This window comes from Perca flavescens, chromosome 4 (genome assembly GCF_004354835.1).
Source record: "Perca flavescens isolate YP-PL-M2 chromosome 4, PFLA_1.0, whole genome shotgun sequence".
Classification (NCBI taxonomy): Eukaryota; Metazoa; Chordata; class Actinopteri; order Perciformes; family Percidae; genus Perca; species Perca flavescens.
The window spans coordinates 31727505-31750753 of record NC_041334.1 but is presented as its reverse complement, the minus strand read 5'-3'; the positions used below and the strand labels follow the sequence as shown (position 1 = coordinate 31750753).

Here is a 23249-nt window from a genome sequence, read left to right as displayed (position 1 = left end):
ACTGCATCTTGCACTGTATTAATGTATTGCAGTGACAAAATCTGGCCGCAGACAGACAATATATAAACACCTGGCAAAGTACTCAAATCCTCTTCTGTGGTGCAAACATAGTTCCTGCTACAGTAGTTGTCTCCAGGACCACATTTTGCCTTAATGACACACACACACACACACACACACACACACACACACACACACACACACACACAACAATACAAGTGTTGCGACTGGTAAAAAGCTGAAATCTCCAAGTCCAAGCCAAAAGCATTTCATTTGAAATAACCCTGATGAAATCTATTTGAGGGCCAGTTATTGCACTTCTCCGCACAGCAGTTGTTTTCTATCAGCGTTTTCCCCCTCAGCTGTCAACGGTAAAACACTGCGGTGACATCACTGGTTGGGATGTGGCCAGTAATGCAACACACTTTAAAGTTTCAGGCCTTACAGAGCAGCAGCTTTGTGACTCATGATTCAGTGATTTACTGTTTAATCAATGACAGAGCTATAAATCCTGCTTTTGCTGCCATCTAGTGGTTAAAATGTTCACCTTGCTACATTGATGTTAGACTAGATTACATCCACGATGTTCCACTTCTGGGAATGCTCCGTTGCCGTCAGAAACCGCTAGTTTTCACTCTTTTTGGCCGGATGTTCGTTAAGTTAGGCTTTCTTTGTGTTGTAATTTTAAACTCTGGTGGATTTATGAGGATTATGGTTAATTGCTCCTCAGATCTCTGCAGGGTAAATCCAGACAGCTAGCTAGACTATCTGTCCAATCTGAGTTTTCTGTTGCACGACTAAAACAACTTTTGTTGTTCCACCAAAACAAGTTCCTTCCTGAGGCTATTTTGCAGCGGCACCGTGGCTCTGTCTGGTGCTTAGAGCAGTCCATGACGTGATTGGTTTAAAGAAATGCCAATGAACCAGAGCACGTTTTTCTCCCATCCCGGAATGTTATGAGGACTAGCCAGACCCTCCTCCACAGCACTGTGGAGGAAGGTCTGGCAAAGCGAGACTAATGTTGGACTGCATTATATTGCGTTACATTGGGTGTCGGGTGTCGGGTGTGGTTAGCGGTGCAACATGGATGAAACTTTTTTGGATTAGCATACAATTGTGATAAGTTTAGAAAAAAAATATTTAAGGTGATGTTACAATTTGACAGGTTTATTTCAATGCGCCAGACGGAGTGCTATAATCAGCATAACTAGACTAGACTCTTACTACCTAACACATTCTTAAAACAGGTAAGCGTGTAAGCCAAATACTTTAAGTCCAACATGAATAAAGGTTCAAAATTAAATGTATTATCAACTTATGCTAAAATAGAATAGAATAGATGCATTTTGTGGACTAGGTGTAAACAAAAGACAAAGTGAGGTTAGAAACCACTTGAAGCTACTCAGGTGTGCACCATTTCTTGATGTCCTACACTACTCTGCCTTTTGTCTTCTCCCAGGAAACCACACTACACACACAGCAGGCAGGGACCTCACAGCAAATCTAATGTCTTTCTGCAGACAGAATAGGAGATCAATCCAATTTTATTCAATTCAATTTTATTTATAGTATCAAATCATAACAAGTGTTATCTCAAGACACTTTACAGATAGAGTAGGTCTAGACCACACTATAATTTACAAAGACCCAACAATTCCAGGAATTCCCATAAAGATCAGTGCACATTGTTTAGGATATATAGCATTGTTATTACCTTTTATATCCCTTTACTAGTATTACTTTTGTGTAACATTGCTTGCACTTGCCTTTTTTTATTTTAAGATTATTTTAACCTTAATCTGCCACTATACTTTACTATACTTTTACTCTGTGTAGATCTATTATTTGCAGCTACAAGAAGTAATTCCACCAAGAAAATCAAGTATTTTTTGGAATTCCAAAGGATCATTTTAATCCTTTCACAGCTCCTCCATGTCCCATAAAACACAGGAGGGAGGTCAAAGTCAGCTACAGAGCAGTGTACCCCTGCAGCTCGACGACACAACAGGCCCGCATTGGGTGTAAAGACGAGTCTCGTGATATTTTCACTTCTTAAAATTCACCATGTGATTTGTGCAGAAACAGTGTTGAGTTGTGTTTGTGTAAAGTGGGCTGCCTCTTTTCACACTTCTTACTTGCATCCTTCTCAGCCTACATACTTTGCACTGCTGCGTTTGTGTGTCAGTAAGCTGGTGGATAAAGTCATGCTGTTCGATGTTTCAAACCAAGAAGCAAAGGTGAATTGCAGATCGGTGGGCTCCACTTCAAACATCTTGCAGACCACGACCATGCTTGCAGGAGGTCTCTGCAACACTCTGCTGCAATGATCCCATTTGACACAGCAGAGAAGAAGGTTACAGGTGGGGCGTGGTTTGATATCTCACTCAATTATCTCCTAGCAGGCTCCAACAAACACCACAAAGACGCGTTTAGCAGCTATTGTCGTCTGCAACATTAAAATGGACCAAAAGTGGATTCAGATTCTGGTGATTCTGGTGTTTTGTCAAAGTAAGTTTAACCTGAATTTTGAAGTCTATTCACTGTCGTGTAGCAGCTTTAAAGTGTCCTGTGGTCTGTTTCTTAATCTTTTGCTGTTTGGTTGCCTACCTAAAAAAACGGAGAGGTGAGAGATATAACTGATCATATTTTATCACGTCTTTTAGAAATGACTTCAGGAGCTGGTGAAGAGAGACGTGTAACGGAAGGGGCTGAGGTTGAAATCAAATGTAAGCCTCTGGACAGTGGCAGCATGGTCATCTGGTTTCGAGTTCTGGACACATCTGCCATGGAATTCATTGGATCTTTCAGTAACAATGGTCTCCTAAAGTCAACCACAGACTCCTTCCAGTCTACCTTCAGTCATTCAAAGATGCAGCAAGATATCCTAACACTGAAGTCATTCAACAAAGCTCAGGACAGCGGCGTTTACAGCTGTGCGGCTCTCAAAGGCAGTATACTGAAATTTGGCGAAACAACCCGACTGGTTGGAGGTGAGTTTTTTTTCATACATTTGGTCTTATGATGATGATATGATTCAAGCTTTTCAGAATCACTTCCTATCACATTGTTCTTCTCCCTTCAGAAAAAGCTGAAGTTGCAGTAGTGGAAGCAACACAGGCCGCCGCCACCACCAAACAAAATCTATGCACAACTGCTACGCCATGTGTTTGTAACAACATTAACGGCCAAGGTAATTGTTCACAATCACAACTGTGTGTAGTGAGCCCTTATCATCTTCATATGTATGACGCTGGTGGTAAATGAGCATGTGCTTTGCAGGGGAAACCAGTCCTCAAATGTTTTGTACCCCAATCATACTGGGCCCACTGGCCGGCGGCTGTGGCCTTCTTCTTCTACTCCTCATCATCACCACCGTGTACTGCAACCGTAAGTTCATCGGATATCTAGAACGCTGTTGCACAAAGTTTCATATGCAGTCAATAAATGTCTTTGGGAAGCTGAAAATTATTTTAAATGCAGCAAATGTTTCCCAAAATTCTTTAATCATTTTTATTATTTTTTTATTTGCTTTTCTTGATTTAAAACTTGGATGATTTGGCTGTGATGTGTGTGTGTGTGTGTGTGTGTGTGTGTGTGTGTGTGTGTGTGTGTAATGACTTGCAACGTGTTTAATAACACTTTGAATTTTATGTAGATATAAGGACACGGAGATGCCCACACCATCACAAACGAAAGTAAGTTATTTATTTATTTTCTTTTAATTCTTTTAGGAATACTGAGGTCAATTAGTCAAAAATTTAATAAAGCGTTTTCAAGGAAAGGACTCTGAAAATCAAACGTTGTTCATAAATGCAGCTAACTGAACTAACTGAAATTACTTTAATTATTATTGAAATTATTTTTTAAATCCAGTCTCACATGTTGTAAAGAAATGTCAAGTTTTAACACATTATGGAAGACATAACCTCAGTTCCCTCAATTGTAGCTACAGCTCTGCGTTTCCTTTGTACTTCCATTTTGACAACAGAACTGAGTCACAGAAATAAACAATTTATTATTATTATTATTATTATTATTATTAATTTTAAATACCTTGTTTTATCTCATATAGACGACGGTCGGGGGATCTTGAAAAACTTAAACTGGACAAACGACAAGTTTAATCCAAATGGGGTAATTTCATGGACACTGCTTTAAACGGCAATTCTATTGTGGGCTAATGTTACTGTTGCAGAGATAATTTTTTTAATCATTTTTCAGTTTAATCACATATCTGGTGAACATGTTGCTGCCAACTTAAAAAAAAAAAGTTATTTGTGAAGTGTTTAAAATGGTTCAAGGTTTCAAATTATAAAATATCTTCAAAGCTCGCCAACATCTATAGTTTGAATGTTGTTTTGCGGCCGATAACGCTGCGCCATCACATCACGATTGAACTCTTCTATTGAAATAACATGAAATGAAGTAAGCACTGATTTACATTTATTTTAAACATCATGCAAACAATTGTATATAATTCATTTTGCTTTTGTATAGAGCCAAAGCCAATTTCACACTGGCTTTTTCATCAGTCTACCTACAAAGACTTTTTGACATTAATAACCGTACAGTCCTTAAGATTTTGTGAAATTTTTTTAAACAAGAACTTAACTTGCCTTAACTTGTAAATATTGAATAACCACTTAAAAAAAAGAAATTGCACTGATTTTATTTTCAGCAGGATAACTTGAAATGTTGAAACATTTTATTTAGTTAAGCTTTTGATTCAATCATTTTATTTTTCAAAAATGTCTTGTAATTCAAATATCTATATGGTTTCAAAGTTAGGAGGAATTGTTTTTCTTTTGTAAAATTGGATGTACAGCATTTTAGAAAGTATCCCACTTTCTGAGTTTTTGTAGCTTGAAATATTTTAAAACTAAAATAAAATATATTATTACTCAAACAACTAATTGTATTTGTCTTTATTCACGTTTCATTTTTATATGCATGTCATTTTGTTTCACACATCCAACCCAAGCATTTGCATACCCATCAGTTATTCAGGGTCTCGGCACAGAAATATAAAGTTTGAGCGAAAGACATTTGTTTTGTTGTAAGCCCCCTCCGAGTAAAAAGGAAGTGGGCTGCTATGACTGTATGCAGAGTGAAAACCCACTAAGCCTGGAGTAGATTATGTTTCTGTTCATTCTAATATATACACACACTTCCTTTGCACCTTTTAAGAAAGCGGTTATTATTATTTAGCTTTCCTTTACATATTAAGACAGTCCACGTTAGTTTTTGTTTCGGTAAAAATCGTAGAAACCAGACTCGACAGATAGCAACTACACCTTACACCCTTACAACTTTTTTTGGATTTTATTTTATTTAATTAGTCTTCCCACATCTAAAATACCTCTCATATCTTTTGACTCACACTCACACATAACACCTTTACATGAAAAAAAACCTTTGGGGCCAGTACATTGATTTTTAACTTTACAGTTGAAAGCCCTTTGTAAATTATACAGTGTTGTCGTATATGGAACAAAAATCATTTTTTTCTTCTTCCTTTTTTTTTTTTTTTTTTTTTTTTTTTGTACAGTATACAAACAAGGGCATCGTAAAAGCTTGTAACCACCTCGGTTCACTAAGTGCACTTCTGGACACCAGCATATTTTTTGTTACAGAAAGTAAAATGCATTTGCAAGGGATACAGAATTAAGCAGAACACCTCCTGGAAATCCTCCACATATTTAATTATGTAAACTATGTATTGTCCAAAATATAAGCAAACTAAGCTGTCCACTAGTGTCTTTATGGCATCAGACCACATCATGATAGAAAACATGGATTTTCTGTGTACATTAAAATTGCACAAACATCCCGATCCTACACCCACTCCGTACTGCTCCCACGTAAGCTGACGGTCACCGCTGGTCCAACCAATGCCACAACACCACCAGGCTTACCAGGCACTATGTTGTGATATTAGTGTTTCATTGGAAAACTTTCAGCTGATGTGTAGATACAGGACTCTGACGAGGAACGCCTTCCTTCCCTCAGCACGCTCAACACATCAACCAACAAAACGAAAGATTTTTCACTTGACTTAATCTTCTCTCATTCCCCAAAGTTTCCCTCCTTACTTTACGCCCGTTCTTTTCTCATTCTCCATTTTGTTTTATAATCTTTTTTTTCCTCCAAAGACTGAAACCTAAATCTTCTCTTCCTTAAACACATGTGAAACAAAAAAGGCACCGCATGCAGAGTGTGTGTGTGTGTGTGTGTGTGTGTGTGTGTGTGTGTGTGTGTGTGTGTGTGTGTGTGTGTGTGTGTGTGTGTGTGTGTGTGTGTGTGTGTGTGTGTCTTATGGGCTTGTGTCGTATGGGTACGTCTAGGTCTGTCTTTAATCCAGTATACATTCTCGACGATTTAGAAAAATAGAATCATTATTCAGAAAGCAGCTCCCTCACTGATGCGTCCCTGTGGCCGGGCGGGGGTGGGGGTGCAAATTCTGCAGACAACCTGCAACATGTGACATATTCAGCAGTCAGTGGAAAGAGGTTTCTCCTTATCATGTTGAGCATCTTTGATCACGTACAATTGTGCAATAGATTACAACGAACCTTACCAAGTGGTCTAGCTCTTGCCTCCCTTCTTTGTAGATGTTGGCACAACGTCTGAGCTCAGCTGATCTGATAGCTGGTCAGCGGCAGATGGCTCCTCTGCATGGTGTTTCTGAATTACAAAGTTAAAAGTTTAAAAAAAAAAAAAAAAAAAAAAAAAAAAATATATATATATATATATATATATATATATATATAGCAAGGAAAAGAAAAAGCAGCGCCGTTGCATCAATAATTCTATAAATGTAATGCAATTACTTTGTGGAATTAACATCAGCCAAAGCAGAGACAGCAGAGAGCATCACATGCAGCTTTGTGCAGGCTCCACCGATGGAGATTTTTGATTTGGTTTCATTATGAGTGCACAGATTTATTTTGTGCAGCATCGTGCATATTCTACTGCATTTTTTTTTTAAGTCTACATGCAGCAGTCAGTTTGCTTACTTTAGACTTTGACTTGCTCTTGCCCTGTAACAAAGTCGGCACCTTGGTTAGGCTCAACAACTGCTCGTTGCTCCATGAGTAGGTGACCACTGATACAGTAAATGCTAGTAAACAACCTGCGGAGGGCGCCATGTAACAATGTGACTAACAGTGTGTAACATCAATACTTACGAACTGCCATTGGTTAATAGAACATTGCTACCATTAAATGTCAAGCTCTACATTTACATTTGGTTTTCTTTCACTTTCTTTCAACTTTTACTGTAAGTAATTTCATTTGATAGAGCGATCTTACATCCCGATCTCACTCGGGTCTTTCTTTTACCTTTGGTTTGTCCGTCTTAGGTTTGAACTCTGGGGCGTCTGGGAGCAGGGTATCAGACAGGGACTCCAGGACAGTACCAGCCATTGGCTAGGAAAGAATAATAAATAAATAGATACATACATAACTAAATAAGTGATAAACAAACATATCAAACATGATTAGCTCTTAATGCATTCATGCACTGAACTAATACAGTTTAGTAACTTTTTGATATTAATGAACGACCGTTACATTCAAGCCATCGCCAAATGAGTTGCTACAAAGCTAATTAAGACTATCAGCTCCACACAACTCTCTCTGGGCTAGATTTATCAAGCCGTTTGCGCCTGTTTCCAGGCGCTGATTGGTCGCAAAGACGGACGTAACCGATGCGGGCTATTTACAAACAGGGCGCACTTGGGTAAAATCGCAGATTGTCTGCCACATGAGCGAGAAGAGACAAGTTGCGCTTTCAATATGCGTTCGTGGGAGGGTCGCGGGGAAAGTGGGAGTTCCACCCAAAAAGGTGGGAGGATAAGCGCAAAGTGCGCCTAATTATATATTCCGTGGTATTTACAAAGACTGTCAGTAAGAGCGCGTCTCTATTCTGCGGGGGAAATTCTCCGCCTCTTAAAAGCAGGTCTGAACCAGCCGCAATCGAGTTTCCTCGTAGACCTTTATGCCGCTGGTGAAATGGCAACAGGAATTTGAGCAAGACGAAGACATGGGCGAGGCTGAAAATGTTTTTAACACAAGAATCACACTTTGTCAGTGAACACAACATCATTTAGCGTTACAGATCAAGCAGCCATGCAATATTAGAGTTACTGGAAGAAATCAAAGAGGACATTGAATCTCCCACTCAGCGTTCACATCCCATTCCAGCAGTTGTTAAACTCCTCGCTACGTTACAAATATTGGCATCAAGATCATTTCAAACAGTCATAGCATCAGCAGTGGGAATATCGCAGTCTGCACTCAGCCATATCATAGCACAAGTACCGCTTCGCCACAGCGCAATTTACGGTATAGTGGACGGAGAAAGACGCTGATTGCCTGATGGGTGTCAGGGTTGATAAATACTACGCAAAATGTGGAAGCATAGCGTGCGCTATTACCAAACTCGCATAAACAGACGCAGCGCAAACTGCGCTAGTGTTAGTAAATCTAGCCCTCTGTCTTTCTCAGTATGGCTATGTTCAGAAGATTGTGTTGTCCGGTGACTTTCCTGCGCAGAAACTCAAGTAAAGATAATGACTTCTTCTGAAGAGTCCATCATGTTTTTTTAATCTGCCGTGTCCTCCTTGGCTATTACCAACCGTGGGGTGGGGGTGGGTTGCACGCAATCACGTAAGGCTTGTGTCATGTGGACGCTCTGAAAGTTTTGTTGTCATTACTTAGAATTCCTCATGGGGGCGACAGAAAGTATGCACTATAGCTTTAAGACAGAATTTGAAACAATTCAGCATACATAAATATCCAGCTTGCCACTTTCAATGCTAATTTGGTGTACATTGTTGTTCTGAAGCCCCAACGTTATGAAAGGTTGTATCTAAAGATAATCTGAAGAAAGCCATTTGTTTGAGGTGATATCTGGGAAGTGCAGTACTGAAACATAACAGCAAAGGGCACTGCATAGCACCATAATGGGCCTTGTTCACAGCAGACATTTTACTGTCCTAGAAGGAAATGCACAGTGGGAACTAAAAAATATTGTGTCCCAGGAAGCCATTCCAGCGAGTCTACATGCAAAATACCTCTTTTTCCTAAATGAAATGTTACCAATATTAGTTACAACTGTGCTTTTCTCACTATGACATGTCAAAATGTGTTGCAGTTTTTTTTTTTCCTGTGGTACCTTCAGGGGCCCTGAGTCCAGGACAGGAGGATTCAGCTTTATGGTACCAGCAGGTGATGTGACTGGGTCAGTGGTCCTGGGAGCACTAGAGAAGTCGCTGGACAGCAGGTCCATGGCTGTTTTATCATCCATAGTCTTCTGCAGAAAGACAGGAAATCAAACCACCTGCATGTTGTATACTGTGTCATTTAACAGTGCACGTCTGTCTAATGTCATAATCTGTGAGTGTGTGCATTTTTACCCCTTTGGGTGTGGCAGCTGCTTTTGCCTGTGCTTCTGTTGCTTTCTTTAAAATAAAAATGATGAACATTAGACACACAGTCGAATTACTACTACTAACAAGCATGTCCCAGTAAACACTGAAAAACACCCTCACACAATATTTTTGCCCCAGATTCAAAGTTAGATAAGTCAAATATAATTTTTAAATTGGTTTAAGCATGCACTTCCAACAAATAACTCTCCAGCAGTACTGACAACAGTAACAGAGAGAGTAATAAGAGTTTTATTACCTTAAGATCTTTCTCAGTGGGTCGATACTCTGGTGGCAGCGAGTCGTCTCTCTCCCCAATCTTAATCAGCTTCTCTTCGACAACCTTTTTCTCCTGCAACAACCATACAAATCAGCTGAAGTCACTGGCAACTTCTTATCAAATCGCAAAGCACAAATTGAAAATATTCTCTCCTGTGCTGGCTATGCCTTTGAAGCACGCTGGCTACCTTGACAATGTCTTTGGCGGGAAGTGGGACAGGTTCAGGGGCGGGTGCGATATCGTTCAAGGTGTCTGACAGAGCATCCAAGGCACTGCCTGCTCCTCCGGACAGCTGAGTGCACAAACACAGACAAAAAGGTTCTAATGTATCTGCAGGGTTTTAGAGAGTACGAAAAAAAAAAAAAAAGGCTTGAGTTGTTCTTGTGTTTACCTCTCGGGCAGTTCCTGTGGGAACACAAGCAGCGGACTTCACCGTCGAAGCGGCAGTGGAGGAAACAAATTCTCCCGCTAAGGCATCCAGAGCAAAGTCTGCAGAGGGCTGAGGGAGTGACAGAATAGAGTGTATAAAATCGGCGTAGGACTCTAAATTTCTAAAGTTCCAAAGTTGCAAAGAGGTATATGTGCATCATATTTTATTATTTAGAGCTGCGGTGCTGGCTCTAGAGTGTACCTGTGCAGGAGGAGCTGAGGGGGTGATGCCAGCAGCATGGACAGCAGGAGCTGATGAAGAGGTCATGAAGCCTTCAGACAAAAGGTCCAGAGCCTCACCGGTAGCCATGGTGGGCTGCAGGAGGAGGAGAGAATGAAAGGGAAATGATGAGGACCTCTGATTAAAATATATTCATGGAACACAGTAATAAGGTTAAATATGGCGGAGATATTTGCCGTATCAATGCACATAATGTAGTGAATGTTTTGCCAAAGAAAAAAAGAGAGAAAAAAAAGAAACTTTTCCAAAAAGCAATTACTACATCTTTTCAATTATACGTGAATTTGTCTCACCTCAGGTGTAGGAGCAGGCAGATTTTTGAGTCCATCCTTATTAAACCTGTACTGTGGAGGAAGTGAGTCCTCCCTCTCTCCTACAAACACGCCCTTCTCCTTCTTGAGTTTGTCCTCCTGTGAAAAAGAGAAGAAACAAAAAAGAATGCACACATGGAAATAAACAAAAGAATGGCATTGATATAATTTTCTGATACCAAATCCATGCATTCCATGTATGTGTACATGAAACATTGACAGTGTGTTTGTGTGTGCGTGTGTGTGTGTGTGTGTGTGCCATACCGAGACAATGTCCTCAGGTCTGAGTTTTGGGAGCTCAGGTTTTGGTTGGTCTACGGGCAACGTGTCACTGAGAGCGCTGAGAGCATCCAGAGACAGAGAGCCATCCTGAGGAGAGAACAGGAAGCATATAATGTAACTGTGATAGTGCTGATGGTAAGCTTAAGGAACACGCCCGGGGGTTTTCAGGTGTTGCGTGATATCTCTGCGCCCAAGTAGCAGGGCTTCGCCCCAATATAGTCCCAAATGAATCTGCCTTGGAAATCGCCAAGTCTTAATCTGCATTGCTATTTGTACTCGTGAATATGCAGGCCACAAGAAATAATAAGGTTTATTTTATTTATTTTTTTGGCTCACTTTTACTCACGACATGCTATCTGGCAACAAAGGATTTCATTCACTATGTTAAGCTAAACTAGCGGCTAAGACAATGCATGCGCTGAGACAAAAATGTGTTTGCCCACCTATCTAAATCTTGGGGAAACGCTGAATAAACCCCATTTCAAAAAACAGTGGCGTGTTCCTGCTATTCTTAGAAAATAAGTGAGTTAAGTAGAAAGAAGCCAAAGCTTTACCTGTGGTGTCTTGACTCCTTCTGCCTTAACTCCAGAAGCTTTAGTTGGAGCAACAAAATCTCCAGAGAGGAGATCCAGAGCTGACAAATCCTCTACTTTGGTCTGAAAAACAGAGACAACAGCTTTCAGCAATAACAAAGTGAGGAATTGAAAAAAGCGCAACATGCTGATTCAAACAAAGTCTTAAAAATAAAAGTTCAACATGTTAGGAAATGCACTTAATTGGCTTCTTGCTGAGAGTTATAAAAGAAGACCGATACCACTCTCACTCTGTGAGGAGACCTTTATCTTAGCTTAGCATAAAGACTGGAAACAGAAGGAATCAGCTAGCCCGGCTCAACGTGTAGGTTTAAACTCCGGTTTTTGTATGGGTTAAAAAAAAAAAAAAAAAAAAAAATCAGTGATCTTTAGAGTCGCTGGTAGGCTGATTTGTTTTACTTTTGGACAGAGCCAGGAAAGCGGTTTCCCCGGTTCCATTATTGATCCTACGCTAAAGGCTCTGACACACCAATCCGATGGCCGACCATCGGACTGAGCAGTCAGCTCCCAAAAAGTGCCTCGGAACACACCGAAGCGACGCCGACTTGAGCAGTGTTGGGAAAGTTCACTTTCTACATGAACTAGTTCAAAGTTCATAGTTCATAAATCCAAATTTTGAACTAAGTTCACTGTTCCAAAAATTAACTAGTTCACAGTTCTTTTTTTCCATGTGTTGCCACGAGCTATTATTTTTCAAAATTATTGCCACAGCCCATAGAGAACCACAGACAGCAATTATTTTATCAGTTTTAACACTGAAATTATGCGTCAAATTTCATCTTCATATCCAATCAGTTCAACGTGCCGTTTCAGGTTTGCTGTGGATGTGACTCAAGTGCAGATTTTCTTTTTGAAAGCCGGCGGGCAAAGTTTGCGCAGAACTATAAGATTTTTCACATCCTCACCAACCTTGTCATAAAACTCGTTTAAATGATCATACGAAGCCTTCTTGCTGCTTCGTCGCCTCCATGCTGCTTTTTGTTTTGATGACGCATGCGGCGGTGCGACACTGGTGGCTGGTGTTGCCAGACAGTTTTTTCCGTTACATATTAACAGAGGTGGGTAGAGTAGCCAACAATTGTACTCAAGTAAAAGTACTGTTACTTCAGAATAATATGACTCAAGTAAAAGTAACAAGTAGTCATCCAAATAATTACTTGAGTAAGAGTAAAAAAGTACTCAAGTACTGATTAACTGTTTGGTAACGTCTGATTTATTTTTTAACACAAGCATTAAATCAGATGGACAAAAATACAAAATAATCATCTTTAGGCAAATTATAGTTCATCCAATCAATAAAATAAATTAAAATGAATTAATTAATTACAAAATAGCTTAAATTAAAATAATCCAGGTAAATTCAAGTACTTAAAAAATAAAATCAATAAAATAATACATAAAAAATAAATAAGCAAGTAACACAAATTTCCAAACCTTTATACTTTTTTTACCAGGCTCTGCAGGCAGAACTAGAACAAGGTCATGGAGCTGCTGTTTGGCACTTTTACTAAGGTAAACATGCTTTCATTATGAGGCCAGAGGCCTGGACTATGAAGCAAGATTTGGGGTTAACAAGGTAACTTCAGGTTCAACCCAGGGTTTTCTGTATCACAAAGGTGGATCACTTGATACCGGGTTCAATCGCCGTGGTAACTTATGCTGGACGCCTAACCTGGTCGGGAGCAGGTTGGAGATCAGAAATGAACCGCTGTAAAAGCACCGCCTACTGACCAATCAATACTCGGTTGATAACGGCATCACCGTTCTTATAGAAGATCAGGCGGAGCTCGGTGCGCGGAGAGAGAGAGGGGGAGAGAGCGAGAGGGGAGAGAGAGAGAGGGGGAGAGAGAGAGAGAGAGAGAGAGAGAGAGAGAGAGAGCGAGGGGAGAGAGAGAGAGAGAGAGCGAGAGGGGGAGAGAGAGGGGGGAGAGAGAGAGACAGAGAGGGGGAGAGAGCGAGAGGGGGAGAGAGAGAGAGGGGGAGAGAGCGAGAGGGGGAGAGAGCGAGAGGGGGAGAGAGGGATGCGATCATACAAAAAACATTTAGAGCCAGACAACCCCGTGAACATTCCCTGATGGATATATTTATGAAATATATAGATTTTAATGGGAGGGAATTACATATTGGCTATTTTTTGGCTTCTTGAGCCGTGTGTTGCCAATGCAGACAGCAGTTTTTTTTTTTTTTTTTTTTTTTTAAGAAGCAGCGACTGTATTGCGTTTTGCCTGTAAAACCGTGTCTGTGTTCTTCATATTTATGTAGAATTATAGATTGCTCTTCTTATGTAAAATATGTGGATATTGGTCATGTTGTGCAAACATTGCCTCTTTTATGTGAACGTAATTGGGAATCCCTGGGTAAATGCAACTCGTTACTACCAACCTCTGCATATTAAGGCCTGTTTATGGTGTGTTTTAGCCGGGTTTTCACCTGGAAGGCTCTATAGAAATCTGGCACCCTATTGAACGAAGTTAAACTGAGAGAGCGTGTGCCGTTCACAGACACCAGAATGAACGAGTTCACAGTAACGTTCACCAGGCAGTAATACAGTACGTTCAGTTCACGTAACAGCAGGCGGCACTAATCTGTATAGTCGCGCAAAAAATGAAAACCGGAAATGATGGAACATCTCTCTAGACCTAGTAAACACAGAGCACGCTGTCGTCAGTCATTGTTTTCATCAGAGAGTGTTGATAGTAGTCAGAGCTCCAGAGTGTACCTGTGCAGGAGGAGCTGAGGGGGTGATGCCAGCAGCATGGACAGCAGGAGCTGATGAAGAGGTCATGAAGCCTTCAGACAAAAGGTCCAGAGCCTCACTGGTATCCATGGTGGGCTGCAGGAGGGCAGAGTGATGGAATAAATCAATAATACGCAATTAGTGTTTATTTAACATTTTTAAGAGCCAAACACCCTTAAGAATATTTAATAGATTTTTTTTCCCAGTCTTACCTCAGGTTTAGAAGTCGGCAGATTTTTGAGTTCATCTTTATTAAACCTGTATTTTGGATTAATTGAGTCCTCCCTCTCTCCTACAAACACGCCCTTCTCCTTCTTGTGTTTGTCCTCCTGTAAAAAGGAGGAGGACAATAATAATGCCGTGTGATTCTTTCTGTGAGGAGCTGACACACAAATGCTACCGATAAGCCAAGAGCAGGAGGCTTTCTGCAATCAAAAGCTGTGTGAACTCTGTGCCCGTGAGTGTTTGTGCTCCTACCGAGACGATGTCCTCAGGTCTGAGTTTGGGGAGTTCAGGTTTTGGTTTGTCTACGGGCAACGTGTCACTGAGAGCGCTGAGAGCATCCAGAGACAGAGAGCCATCCTGAGGAGAGAACAGGAGATTGTGTTCTACTGGTCTGTCAGTTTAACGATTGAAATAAAAGGCATCTCCCGTAAAAGAGTGACAAGACATATCTCACCTGACCAGTCTTGAGCTTGCTTTCAGTGGCGTCCTTTCCAGCAGCAGTTTTCTTCACTGTGACAGGAGCAGGAGGAGCAGGACACACAGCCACAGGGGGAACTGCACAGGACTCAACTTTCTACACCAGACAACAGAGATGACATTGAACTTTATATTAATGGCTATCTGTAGCTGTATTTGTTAATTTTACAAATATATCTGTGACCAGATTTATAATGAGGAATGGATGAGGGCCTACATAGGAAGTTAGTTAACTGCCATTGATCATTTAACTTAAAACTATCTCAACCTCTGTGTTTTAAGCAATGCTACCAATGTGGCTCTTCATGTCTGCTGATCCCTGACTGAATACTACTCCCATTATCACCCTCAGCTGTACTTTGTGATTAGTTCTAATTAGCAAACGGTAGCATGCTAACATGCTAAACTAGGATTGTGAACATGCCCGGTAAGATGTATACCCTGCTAAACACCAGCATGTTAGCATTGTCATTGTGAACATGTTAGCATGCTGATGTTAGTCAAGTCAAGTCATTTTACTTGCACATTTAAACGAACAACAGTTGACCCAAAGTGCTTTACAGGTAGAACAGGGAAGGCAAAAACAGTATGCCTTAAAGATACATAATCATATGTGCGAGGTACCATAAATATAGTTAGGCAAAGGAAGAATTAAATAATGCAACATAGAATAAAACAACAATGGAACGTTTGTAAATACAAAAAGATTAAAAAAATAATAATAAGTTCAGTTCATAGCTCTGAATCTTAAAAAAAAAAATAAAAAACTAGGAACCAAAGGGAGTTAAAAGCAAATGAGTAAAAATGCGTCTTCAGATTTGATTTAAAACTAGCAATTGTATTACATGATTTGATATGGGGTGGGAGGGAATTCCAGAGTTTATGGGCTACTACAGAAAAGGCTCGGTCCCCTCTGGTTTTTAGGCGTGTCCGGGGGATGACGAGGAGTTGTTGGGTTGTGGACCTGAGTGCCCTGGTGGCAGAGTAAGTATACAGGAGATCGGAAATATACGGAAGGGCTTGACCATGGAGTGCTTTAAAAACAAAAGGTAAAAGTATGTTAGCATTACGCTCCAAGAGCCACTGTGCCAAAGCACAGCCTCACAGAGCTGCTAGCATGGCAGTAGACTCATATAGCCTTTTTGTTTTGGGCTAGGGTGACCAGACGTCCCGGTTTGACCGGGACAGTCCCTATTTGTCCGGGACAGTCCCTATTTTCAGTTGCGTGTCCCGAGTCCTGACAAAAGCCTTGTTGGGACGCTAAAATGTCCCGGTTTACACCAACCACTATGAAATTGTCCCGGTTGTCAGCGATTACATAGCCGACGTGGTCTTATTATAGCCTGATCATTAACTAAACGTAGAATGTAGAAAGATGTCTAATCTGTCTGTGTCTATGTCTGACCTGGGCTGGCACATGTTCACGTTAAAAAGCATGTGCGTGCACGAGCACTGTAGTCACGCGCAAAGTGTCCCCGTTTTAGTTCTGGGAAATCTCGTGACCATATTTTGGGTAAATCTGCATCCTGCCTTATTGCTACATGTTCCTGTTTGCACCTGGCTTACTTTGATGCTTTCAAAAAAATCCCAAAATGAGACTATCAGTCCATCATATGGACTTTTATCCTCAATGGACAAAGCTTTGTTTTGGGTGATTCGACCAGCCAAGAGATGCTTGCAGGAAAAGGAGGCGTGAGCTTGCTGTACCTTGCCAGTAGAAGAAGTAATTCCAGCCTCCAGAGAGAAATCATCCTTGACTTTCTCCATCTTGGCTTTTTTGTCAGCAGGAGGACACACAGCCACAGGTGGAACTGCGGGGGCTTTCTATAAAAACAAGCAGAGACAACATTTGAAGAGTAGTAGATACTGTATTTCTGCAATTTACAATTGTGTCTGCAGTTACCAGTAACAGATCTACAGTGTACCTTTGCAGGAGGAGCCTGGACAGCAGGCGCTGCTGAGGAGGTCGTGAAGCCTTCAGACAAAAAGTCCAGAGCTTCACCAGCATCTATGGTGGGCTGCAGGTGGAAGGACACAGAGGAAAGAGAGAGAGATATATTATCAATGTTCTGTACTACTGTATTCGTATCACAGTGATACTTTAAAAAGGTACAATATGTAATGGATTTTCATTAAAAAAAATATGTAAAGACTAATACAAAAATTATCTCTCAATCATTTAAATGACCCACTAGAAATGTGTCGTGGTATCTGTATCTGCGGAGACCCTGCCTCTATTTTTTTATGTCAGTCGGGATGTTTTGGAAGGTCTTCAAAGAGCCTTTGGGCTCCCCGAGTGCCCATCATCAAGCCTATAACAGCGCACATGTTGTGCAGCCCTCTTATTCCCAACCGCCACTTTGCACCTCAGCACATACTGACACAGACACACAGAGAAACAGACGGATGAAGCTCTGCATTCACTCATAATCTGGCAATGTGACACTTTCCCGTGGAGGTGTGTGTGTGTCTGTGTTTATTTGTGCTTTAGACCATAACTGCCGTGAAAATAAATTTTCATTCCTGTTAATAACTGATTTTTTCGGCGCTCCCTCTCTTCATTCACTCTCTAGCTCGCTCAACAACTGATGCACTCTCTCTCCCTCGCTTTCCCTCTTTGTCTCTCTCTCATAGACAGTTAGATATACTCATTACATATTGTGCATTTAAGGGCCATAAAGTGAATTTGTCCGAGTCTCACCTCAGGTTTAGGAGCAGGCAGATTTTGGAGTTTGTCCTTATTAAACCTGTATTGTGGAGGAAGTGAGTCCTCCCTCTCTCCTACAAACACGCCCTTCTCCTTCTTGAGTTTGTCCTCCAAAAAAAAAAAAAAGGAAAAGAGGAGGACATAATAATGCCGGGGGAGTCTTTCTGTGAGGAGCTGACACACAAATGCTACCGATAAGCTAACAGCAGCTGTGTGAACTCTGCCCGCGAGTGTTTGTGCTCCTACCGAGACGATGTCCTCAGGTCTGAGTTTTGGGAGTTCAGGTTTTGGTTTGTCTGCTGGCAATGTGTCACTGAGAGCGCTGAAAGGATCCAGAGACAGAGAGCCATCCTGAGGAGAGAACAGGACAGGAAGTTAAGAATCTACTAATCTGTCACAGGAAACAGGAAAGGGCCATAGGGACAAGGGAAGAAGTATCTTGTCTACTTAAACTCCTCGAAATCTCACCGTCTTGGCTTTTTTATCAGCAGTAGGAGCAGGACAAACAGCCACAGGAGGTACATTTTTCTACAACAGCAAACAGAGACAACGTTCAAGAACAACAACTTTTTTGAACAGCCAATAGGGAAGAAAAGGAAGTGTGAGCTTACTGTACCTTGGCAGTAGCAGAGGGAAGCCCAGCCTCCAGAGAGAAATCATCCGTAGCCTTCTCTATCTTGGCTTTTTTATCAGCTGGAGGAGCAGGACACACAGCCACAGGGGGAACGGCAGCAGGGATTCCAGATTTCTGCAACAGAAACCTGACATTAGACAATAAAATTCTTAGCTCATTCAGTCAGAGACTTCAAAGTTAATTTGACGTTACCTTTACAGGAGCTGGTGCAAAGTTAGCAGGGCCAGCAGATGAGGCACTGACACTCTCAACATAGTCCTTTTTCTACATATTTCATGAAGAAGAATACAAGATGGGAATTTGTTAGACTACTAAAAAAGCACTTTCATTCATTCAATTTCATTCAAGAATGTATGTGTATATTCAGGGGCTCATAAGGTCTATAACAGACATGCCCAACTGGAAATTTTAGGTATGAACGGTTGTCAAGACGGTCTATGGGGTGTAAAGCTAGAGAATGGACTAGCAGCTGAGTGCCACATGCTTGAAGACTCTGACCTCTTGCTTTTTGGGTGCAGCTGGAACGGTTGAAGCCATGAATCCATCTGAAAGAGAATCCAGGGCATCGTCTGTGCTCATTGGTTTCTAAGATAAAAAAAAAAAAAAAAACAGAGTGCGTCACCACCAGATAATAACACATTACCTAGACGTATCAGATTGTTTTCACACCAATAATCTGATTAATTTAGCCATTTTTAACAGCAACATGATTCTCCACTAGAGGGCATGCCTGTCCAAGGCAAACAAAAGTGCAAAATAATGCAAACCAGCCTGTATGTACCAGGGGAAATACAGACACACCCTTCACATTCCACTGAGTCAAAACAATCAATTAAAATCTCTGAAAATACACATTTTACACATTAAATCACTCTGATTTAGCAAAGATTATGATAAACATCGAAACACAAAAATGAACACTGGAGGAAAGTATCTGGGTGGAAACGGACCATGAGACAGAGCTAAAGAAGCTTCTTGCTAGACAAAATGACAAAGTGGGAGTAAGCTATGATGCAAATCTGGGTGTGTTGAGGGTGAGTAGATAGTAGCCTACGTATAGGTGGATATCAAAGTGTGTAACAGATGTATCAGTGTGTTAGGGCGTGGGCGTGGGTCAATATAGTTGTGCTTGTTTGGGTTTGGTCGGACAAGAACCAACGGGCTCGAATACAGAAGGTGGGTCCTGTGCTGTTTGCTGAGACAACACCCACCAGTGCAATGCAACATTCCACACTCTAGAGGAACCAGGAGATCAGACAGTGGAAATAGTGCTTCCTGAATGTGTGTGTAATGCGACTGCATGCTCATTTGCTTACACATGTTGAAAAAAGTTTACAAAGATTGAGTCTGATTTGTACCACAATTAGCGTAATGCATGAGGTTGTGATGCCACTAAACGTGGGTTATGAAAGGTTAACTTACAGGAACGTCCTTGGGTTTAACATTTGCAGGAACTGGAGGCTAGAAAAAAAAAAGATTAATTTTAGATTGAAAGAAAAGAAATGCTGAAGTAATTCAGGAAGTCAACAAATACAGTTCACCCAAATTACCAAAAAATCCCCACTATTGTCTCCTCTAGTGGCATCCGGCCATGCAGATAGTTTTGGTTCTATGCACAGAAATACAATTTTACTTCTATTAATACCACAGAAATAAAATGTTATGTCTATGGTTCTATGTGCCTAGGTTTTGAGATATCTATATATAGGGCTGAGTATCATTTGAATTGTATATACAATAGTTGAGTTTTTTTTATTTTAAGACTGTTGCTACCAAAATCTTGATGATATGTGACACTCAGCCCTATACAGCTCTACCCTATATAAGGGGGGTGAATGTAGTTTGTGGTGCTCACAGCATCAAACATAACATTTAAAAACGTCCCCAATACTCTAGATAATCCACAGATGTGTTTTCATAGGAGCTGCTTCCTACTGAAGAAATAGTCCCTTTATAAAACAACAGTGAAGTCTGTCAATGGGACAAAAAACACACTCCGCTGGCGGTGTGGCAAAGCTAGTGAAGAAGCGATGAAGAGGCAGGGAGAACTGACCATATTTTCAAATCTGTAGCCTGGAGGCAGCGTGCTGTCTTTTTCTCCACACTTCTGACCCTTTACAGAGGTGACTTCATGCTGTGACACATGCAACAGAAACGGTTACTCACAGCAGATGCATGCTTCAGCTCAGTGCAATCACATACCTGCTCAGTTTATAGACACACACATGCGTGCACACTGTGCTGTACCTCTTTGACTTCTGGCCCGCTGTATACAGGCTGTTTGGGTGTGAAATCAGCTGATGGCAGTATGCTAGCCAGGGCATCCAATGGATCCACCTGCGCATGCAACACAACTCAGCACACTTGCGCAAGCAACATGCTTTTCAAATCAAACTCATACTGCTTCACTAAGTATTTACCTCTTTGGCTCCTTTAGCTGCTGCGGGAGGAACCTCTACCTGCACCTGCAACACAGATCCAGGATCAGTACACAGACCTCAATGATATGACTCACGCAACACACGGACATTGATAGCGTGGTATTTACAGTTTGTGTGATTGTGTTATTACTCAAGAAACTGCTGAGTTGACTGAAAATGTTTCAATGTGCGTCGAGCCAAACCTCACTTTTTCACATGGAAACAGCATTCATCATATCATCCAAAAGAGACATTTTCCCTAAATCTGACACCAATGAAAAATCTCACAAGGCCAAAATGGCACAGTAGTGGTCTATCCAACCAGAGGACCATTAAAAGTATGTAATGCAACATATACATTAATATTCGACAGACAGGAAATACACCAAATAAAAGTCATCAGACTCCACCCGTTGGTTTCAGGATCGTCTACCTTCGTTTGAGTCGGTTTAGCTTCTTTCTTCCCCTGCACAGATACATTTCCAGCTGCAGTCACGGCAACTGGCTCTGATGTTTTAGCAGGATCAACTTTATGCACATCAGCTTTGACTGTTGTGGTGGCAGTGGCACTCTAAAATACAATGCATTTGAATCTATTATAAGCCAAGTACATGTCAAGTGAAATAACAGGTCCCCTGTACATGCACAAAGTCGGTAACACACCCGAAGAAACAAAAGACAGGACAGTGAGTGACCGTCTCCAACAAAAGTGATCCTCCACCAAGTTGATGACCGACATTAGTTTAGAGTCAGCAGTTGTTGGGCAATGAAACTAGAGCTAGAAGACACACAAAAAAACTGGTCAGCCTCTCCTCTCCATTTGTTTCTCCCGCTGACTCAGATTTCTGATGTATGCTGTGAGGTGCTGCAAGTGGACGGGTGTGCACTTTTTGCAAATGCAATAACAAGTTAAGGCATGTGAAGCAAAGGGCTGCAGAGTAAAGAACACGAGTCCTTTATACTTCCCAACTGGTCCTCTCCAAGCGAGCCATGTCCAAAGCAAGCGTCTGAGTGTTCTCAGGCAAAGAAAGTAACAAAAACCTGATAAGAGCCTGCGGCACAGAGGAGATGTTGCAGAAAGAAAGCCTTGAAGAGTACACCTTGAGGGAGTCGCGATAAAGAGTCTGAGAAGCCTGTAGCAGTGGAGTCTACCTTGGCTGTGCCTTTGGGTTCGGTCACAGCAGTGGTCGCTGCGATGCCAGCGGCTGCAGCCACTCCACCAGCAGGAGACGGACCTGTAGCTGGGGCTTTGACTTGGGAGACAGCCGCAGTCTACGAACATGCAGCCAAATGATTACTCAAAAACACAAGGACGAAAGATTCACAGCACTTCTGAATCCAGTAAACATATTGACAAGAGATGTGGACAACATTTTAGCAGTGTTTAACAGTAAAAACAGAGCAGGAGAAAATGTACAATGATCTCTGGTCAGATCTGCCACTGTATTCTGACTAAAGCAAGAATACTGACTTTAAATGTGCTGAGTTATTAACCAATCAGGTCTACTGAGACTAATCTGACCATTTATCAGTGTAATTGGTTAAATTATGGTGCTTTTTCATGGTTTAGCCCATTGGAAACAAATGTATAAATACTATACTTACAGTACTGCTGACCTTTTGACTTCTAAAGTGATTTTTGCCTCCCAGGTACAGTAGTTCACAGGAGCCTTGAAACTTATCGGCCATGTAAAGATGTATAAATATTATGGGGTGTAACGATACACGTATTTGTATTGAACCGTTCGGTACGAGGCTTTCGATTAGGTACGCGTTACAAACCGAACGATTTGTTGGACCATTCCAATTTCATTTAGAAAAGAAAAAAAAAAAAAAAAAGAGCTTAAATTGTGCGAAATCATGTTCTCAGTGCCTCTGCACTCAACCAGGCAGCCCAAATGACGTAACAGACAACATGCTGTCTGCCCCTCCCACTCCCAAAGAAAAACACTAAACTCCAGTCAGGCATGCTACGCTGAACTAGCTCGTTGCAATATGGCTAGTAACGTTGATGCAAATATTACCAGACCAGAATTAGAAGATCCTCCAATGACAAACAGGTCTGGCATTTGGAGCCACTTTGGTTTCCCTGTAAATTATGAGGGTGATGGCAAGAGAGTGGTGGATAAAAAAACAATGGTATGTCGCATCTGCTACACGAGAATAGGCTACACCAGTGGGAATACTACAAACATGTCAACTAGTTTACGCCAACATCACCTCACTGTGTCAATAACTGGAACTAGACGAAAACAAGAAGCAACACACGCGCTACAAACTATCCCGCAGCATTTGAGCAGCAATCTCCAACTGATTCAAACAGGGCAGAAGACATCACTCCGGCGATTGGTACATTTATAGCCACAGATATGAGACCTGGATAACGCAGGTTATACGAACATGGTTAAAGTAATTGAGCTCCGTTACACTATTCGTTCACAAGCCCATTTCAGCCAGACCGTAATTGCTGCTTTGCACAAAA

The 23249-nt window shown here is 41.3% G+C and overlaps 2 protein-coding genes across 22 annotated transcripts in view; one reads left to right on the top strand and one right to left on the bottom strand.

The window, feature by feature from the left end:
- Positions 1-2082: 2082 nt before the first annotated feature.
- Positions 2083-4851, top strand: cd8a (CD8a molecule). Of its 2 annotated transcripts, none has more exons than XM_028577034.1 (6): positions 2083-2360; positions 2664-2990; positions 3083-3190; positions 3280-3387; positions 3656-3695; positions 4073-4851. In XM_028577034.1, the coding sequence occupies exons 1-6, from the start codon at positions 2324-2326 to the stop codon at positions 4122-4124; spliced, it is 672 nt and encodes a 223-aa protein (XP_028432835.1). In that variant the 5' UTR covers positions 2083-2323; the 3' UTR covers positions 4125-4851. The 2 variants fall into 2 exon arrangements, with proteins under 2 accessions (XP_028432835.1, XP_028432834.1); XM_028577033.1 differs by having other exon boundaries at positions 2085-2508; positions 4073-4850.
- A 456-nt stretch (positions 4852-5307) lies between these two features.
- The window catches only part of cast (calpastatin), a 46229-nt gene continuing 28287 nt past the window's right edge, over positions 5308-23249 (bottom strand). For 6 of the 20 annotated variants that reach the window (XM_028577012.1, XM_028577015.1, XM_028577010.1 and 3 more), the window contains 31 exons: positions 21920-22039; positions 21201-21338; positions 20768-20812; positions 20595-20684; positions 20401-20481; positions 19770-19808; positions 18846-18932; positions 18540-18611; positions 18330-18461; positions 18182-18241; positions 17960-18064; positions 17708-17824; positions 16932-17024; positions 16714-16830; positions 14984-15103; positions 14782-14886; positions 14517-14633; positions 14287-14400; positions 11529-11630; positions 10957-11061; positions 10675-10791; positions 10343-10456; positions 10103-10210; positions 9899-10003; positions 9691-9783; positions 9420-9464; positions 9179-9316; positions 7342-7428; positions 7017-7040; positions 6578-6684; positions 5308-6471 (listed from right to left, as the gene is read on the bottom strand). In XM_028577012.1, the coding sequence (XP_028432813.1) occupies positions 6586-6684; positions 7017-7040; positions 7342-7428; positions 9179-9316; positions 9420-9464; positions 9691-9783; positions 9899-10003; positions 10103-10210; positions 10343-10456; positions 10675-10791; positions 10957-11061; positions 11529-11630; positions 14287-14400; positions 14517-14633; positions 14782-14886; positions 14984-15103; positions 16714-16830; positions 16932-17024; positions 17708-17824; positions 17960-18064; positions 18182-18241; positions 18330-18461; positions 18540-18611; positions 18846-18932; positions 19770-19808; positions 20401-20481; positions 20595-20684; positions 20768-20812; positions 21201-21338; positions 21920-22039 (2889 nt within the window). In that variant the 3' untranslated portion in view covers positions 5308-6471; positions 6578-6585. Of the gene's footprint in view, positions 6472-6572; positions 6685-7016; positions 7041-7341; positions 7429-9178; positions 9317-9419; positions 9465-9690; positions 9784-9898; positions 10004-10102; positions 10211-10342; positions 10457-10674; positions 10792-10956; positions 11062-11528; positions 11631-14286; positions 14401-14516; positions 14634-14781; positions 14887-14983; positions 15104-16713; positions 16831-16931; positions 17025-17707; positions 17825-17959; positions 18065-18181; positions 18242-18329; positions 18462-18539; positions 18612-18845; positions 18933-19769; positions 19809-20400; positions 20482-20594; positions 20685-20767; positions 20813-21200; positions 21339-21919; positions 22040-23249 lie in introns of all 20 variants that reach the window. The other 14 variants (XM_028577023.1, XM_028577026.1, XM_028577031.1 and 11 more) reach the window with 11 other exon arrangements.